Genomic DNA, 4859 nt, shown 5'->3' with positions numbered 1-4859 from the left:
CAATTAAATGATTTTATATTTTGATCTATTTGTATATTAGGTATGTGCCTTTTAAAATTAGATTTAAATAACACTTAAAAATATAATAAGAAAAAATAAACTTTTTTATTTTTAAACATTAAAATTAATAAAATTATATAAAATTTTTATTTAAATTATTCAAATATATTTCTCAAAATTTTGCTCAAGTCAAAATTTTTTTTATAACTTGAGAAAAATTGTTTAGGATATATTTGAGTAATTTTAAATAAAATTTTATATAGTTTTTAAGATTATTTTTTAAAAATAAAAAAGTTTAATTTTGTGAATATTATATTTTTAAGGACTACGCCCTTAAATTTAATTTTAAAAAAAGATAATTAGACTAAAATTTTAAAAGCATTTAATTGGGTGCAATCGAAAGTCATGGTGCTACTCTTTTTTATTCTATCTAAAAGGAGTAACTGTTTCATTAGGTCTCTAAACGTTTTATATAATTACATTTTAGTCTGATGCTGTCAATAGCAACGACAACATCTAAAAAAATTGTTTTTAAAAAACCTGTCAATAATTGGCCGATTATGAAAGGTGATGCCGTCAATTACAACGATGATATAAGAATTTACTGTTCAAAACGAATCATTTTCGTACATGATTTGGTAAGTAGATTATTTTTATAAATAATTAATTTATTTGAGTTATTTTTGAAAAAGAACCGGCATTTGCTCTCCTCTTTCACACGTGGTGGGCCCCACACGTGATACAATAAAACACATTTGTTGACGTAAGTTGGCCTGAGTCAGTCAGGCCAGGGCTGGCACTTGGCTGACCTACGCTTCCCGCATCGTCCGCCGGCAACCTTTTCTCTCTTAATGTTCATCATTGAACTCACCGACTAGGCGTGTGGGTCACAATGACATAATTAAAAACGAAGGACTTGTTACATGCATCCATCAGATGATGGAATGTTGGTCATGAAATGCAATGATGGCGTAAGATTATGCAGACAAGAAGCATGGGATTTGTCTAATCAAGAAGCTTCTCTTCTGTCTACGTACATTGTTTTCTTTAATTTCGATAAACGTCATTCCCCTGTTTTCTTCCTTAAAATCCCGGCTTGCAACAGTGTTCTTCATAACCAATAAATATTTTAATTTCTTCATTATACATTGGATCTGAAGAAAAAAAGAAAAGACTCGGTAACACATTATTATTTAGTTGTTTGTATTTGGACATTGCGAAAAATTACACCAGATCTACGTCACCTACTAAGCTAAACAACCCAACTGCGTAAGCCTAACTGCCGTTGACGCCTGACCCTTTCAAAATCCCCTTCTTTACCCGTACTTGCTTCTATATATATACAGGCACACCTACATATGTATAAGATATATTCTCTTTTGCTTTCTTGCTCATGTTACTAGTGTCTAGTTCTTTGCTATTTCTTTTAAAATTTTCAGGATGCAACAAGCAATTCCATACAAATCCTGGCCGCTGCCATGCATCGACGCAACTTCCCATCGTGCCCGTTCAACAACAACACTTGGCAACAACAGACGCGGGAAAGACGTGCTTAATATAGTGTCGGAGAACGCTGTGATAGTGTTGGCCAGGAAAGGTTGTTGTATGAGCCATGTAGTGAGGCGTTTGCTGCTGACACTGGGCGTAAACCCTGCGGTTCATGAGATTGATGAAGAGAATGAGGCTGGTATTTTGAATGAATTAGGCACGATTTGCAAAGGTACTGAAAACAATAAAATGGTTCAGCTTCCGGCTGTGTTTATTGGTGGGAGGTTGTTTGGGGGATTGGATAAAGTCATGGCTACTCATATTAGCGGCGACTTGATTCCGGTGCTGAAAGATGCCGGTGCCTTGTGGCTTTGACTTTGACTTTGATTCATCTTGTATTTTTCTCCCTCCTCTAATAGGTTTTGGTTTTAGAATTAACCCAATTGGAAATGTAGCATTGTTACATGAATATAGAAATCAAAATAGGTTTTGGTTTCAGAATTAACCCAATTGGGAATGTAACATTGTTACATGAATATAGAAATCAAAATGGGGTTTCTTGATTTTATTACAATGATTCTCAATTAAGGAAATGGAAGACCTCTTTTTTATTGATCAGTGTTGGTAATATGTTTCCAGGATTTCTTCAATGAATATTTTTTTGTTTGAATGTTACAGACTTTTGTGTTCTTGTTTGGTGCTAAAGATGAGATGTATGGTCTTCGTATCACATGGAAGTTAGTGATACCTCTCTGTTTTTGGTATGACATAACACCTAACTCTTATTGCGATAGCACATGTGCAGATGTCGTGTTCCTGTCAGTCTAAACATAGGATAAGGTACCTAAATCCTAATTTATCCCAAGACAAAATGAAAAAACTCGGTCATGTTGATAGGATGGACCAATTTATTAGTCCCCTGGCGGATGGATAGCCAAATGTTTGAATAAATTGAGAACATAACATAAGATAAGCTTGTATTCAGTGGTATTTTAGTAGGGAAAATCCTTTTCCGATAGAGATGATTCTAGATCTTCAATTGGTTTTTGATGGGACTCGTTCCAAAACCAGGTGGTAGATGATAGTTTTTATGAACGGATTTTAGGATTAGGAACTCAACATCCCTCTGTTTGCATCATCTCAATTCTTCCAATTGGTAGAGTTCAAAGTATTTGCATGAATGAATATGGATGCCTAAGCCAAAACTCCAAAGGCCACACTCAAATGCCACCAAAAACTTTTGGTGTGGCGGCAATGTCGTGGTTTGAATCCACAGTGAAAAAATACCAAGCAACGAGCATATTATAATAAAACAACATAGGCAGAAGAGCTGAAAACCAACATATTCAGCATGAAAATAAAGAATGACCTCTTCTTTTTTTCAAAAAAGAGCTGAAAACCAACATATTCAGCACTAAAATAAAGAATAACCTCTTCTTTTTTTCAAAAACGTCCTTACAACTTCATCAGAAAGGTAAAATGTGTAACAGCCTAATTTTCAGTGGTGTCGGAACAGTGATTCGAGATCACTAAATCCGACAAATGAGTAGGAAATATTATTAATTTAGTGAGTATAAGGAAATTGGTCATTTCTAACATTTTTTTTACAAAATTGCCCATAAAATTTTACTTTTATTCAATTTAGTCCATGAGCCTAAAACATACAAATTAGCCATGCTAGCTGAATATTCATACATATTTTCCTCCTCCTCCTCTCTATTCCACATCCTTAATTTATATAACATGCAAAAAGTAACATTATCAATAATTTCACTATTTACTTATGTATATTCAAAACTGTCCATTTGCATCATAGTCACTAAATTATTTATATCTTAAGTTACAGAACTCGAAATTAATATCCGCTAATTTTCTCTGAAACTAGACTTACTTACCTTATTACCATAAAATTTTCAGAATTTTTGATTTAGCCAATAAGTACATTTTATTCTTTAAAGTTTCCCCTGTTCTGCTGTCTGACAGTTCCGACCCTTCTTCACTAAGAATTAATTATCTCATCGTACAAGATTCAGATGATGTTCCTGCTTATTTCTATTGAAAGTATACTCTTTAAGGATTTTAAACATATAAATTTAATCACTTAATTATTTTTCTCCAATTTTTTATGATTTTCCAAATTCAGAACAGGGGAACCCGAAATCATTCTGACATTGTCTCACAAAACTTATTATATCTCATGATTTACAATTCCATTGCTTACACCATTTCTTCTATAAGAAACTAGACTCAATAAGCTTTAATGTCATATTTTATTCATCCTCTAATTAGATTTCTACAATTTTTGGAGATTTTTCAAAGTTAGACTATTGCTGCTGTCCAAAACTGTTTTAGTGCAAAATGTTGATTTTCATTTTGCCCCAAATTTCACAGTTCATACAATTCAGTCCTTACTTAATTAACCCCTCAATTAAACTAATTTTCTCAATTAATAATTTTCTCAGTTAAAGTTATCCCTGTTTCAGAATTCGACTGCACTGGCCTCTACTTACTACAAACCACTTTTCTCTCTGTACAAAAATCATATGACTATACCGTTTGTTTCTATTAAAACTAGATTCAATAAGGATTCTAACCATATAAAGTAAACCACCTAATTATTTTTTTAAAATTTATGGTGAATTTATAAAGTTAGAAAAGGGGATCCAGAAATCGCTCTGGCACTATTTCACCAAAACTCAGATACCCTATAAAATACAAAACCTTTACCTGTTTTGCTTATTCCATATGAAAATAGACACAACGAGCTTTAATTTCATATATTATTCACCATCAACCCATGTATCTAAAGTTTCTTGTGATTTTTCAAAATCCCGTTATTTCTGATACTTGAATCTGTTTTTAAGTTACTTTCACATTTTTCTTAGTTTTCATGTGATACTTACTACTTAATCATACTTACTATTAAACATGTATATCATCAGCCACTCTATTAGCTAATCACTAGCAAGTATTTACACATCATTCATTGATCATATCATATCAAACGAAACCAAGTTCCTATACATGCCATACACAAAACAAAACGTCTAACTATACCAATATGATTTCTTCGATAGTGTGATCGGGTCTCCGACGTTTCCTTCAATCCCCGAGTGGCTTGATAAAAACTATAAGAAAAGAAAATAAAGAGAGTAAGCACTAGGCTTAGTAATCTTACAAGTAAATAAATTACAACATTCAACATAATGAATAATTATACATAATGTCACCTAGCCTCATAAACTTTCTTTACTTCTCATATTCTACCTTCTTCTTTACTCCCTTACCTTCTATCTTACCTGACCTTTCACTATTCATAAATATAATCTACCTTCCCTTTTGCTGATAATTCACTGTAATTTAACATGTAC

The 4859-nt window shown here is 32.6% G+C and overlaps 1 protein-coding gene across 1 annotated transcript; it reads left to right on the top strand.

Annotated features, from left to right (window-relative positions):
- Window positions 1-923: 923 nt before the first annotated feature.
- Window positions 924-1863, top strand: LOC108462087 (glutaredoxin-C9-like). The gene is made up of 2 exons (XM_017762085.1): window positions 924-1033; window positions 1440-1863. The coding sequence occupies exons 1-2, from the start codon at window positions 924-926 to the stop codon at window positions 1861-1863; spliced, it is 534 nt and encodes a 177-aa protein (XP_017617574.1).
- The last annotated feature ends 2996 nt before the right edge of the window (window positions 1864-4859 follow it).

The sequence above is a fragment of the Gossypium arboreum genome, chromosome 3 (genome assembly GCF_025698485.1).
Source record: "Gossypium arboreum isolate Shixiya-1 chromosome 3, ASM2569848v2, whole genome shotgun sequence".
In the NCBI taxonomy this organism is placed as follows: domain Eukaryota; kingdom Viridiplantae; phylum Streptophyta; class Magnoliopsida; order Malvales; family Malvaceae; genus Gossypium; species Gossypium arboreum.
This window is presented reverse-complemented; position numbering and strand designations above follow the sequence as displayed.

What these genes read in the sequence shown, in the direction of transcription:
- LOC108462087 (XM_017762085.1), top strand. Translation starts at nt 924, where the DNA reads ATGCATCCATCAGATGATGGAATGTTGGTCATGAAATGCAATGATGGC. An exon ending in GAAGCTTCTCTTCTGTCTAC is followed by an intron (nt 1,034 to 1,439) that starts GTACATTGTTTT and finishes TAAAATTTTCAG; the next exon opens with GATGCAACAAGCAATTCCAT.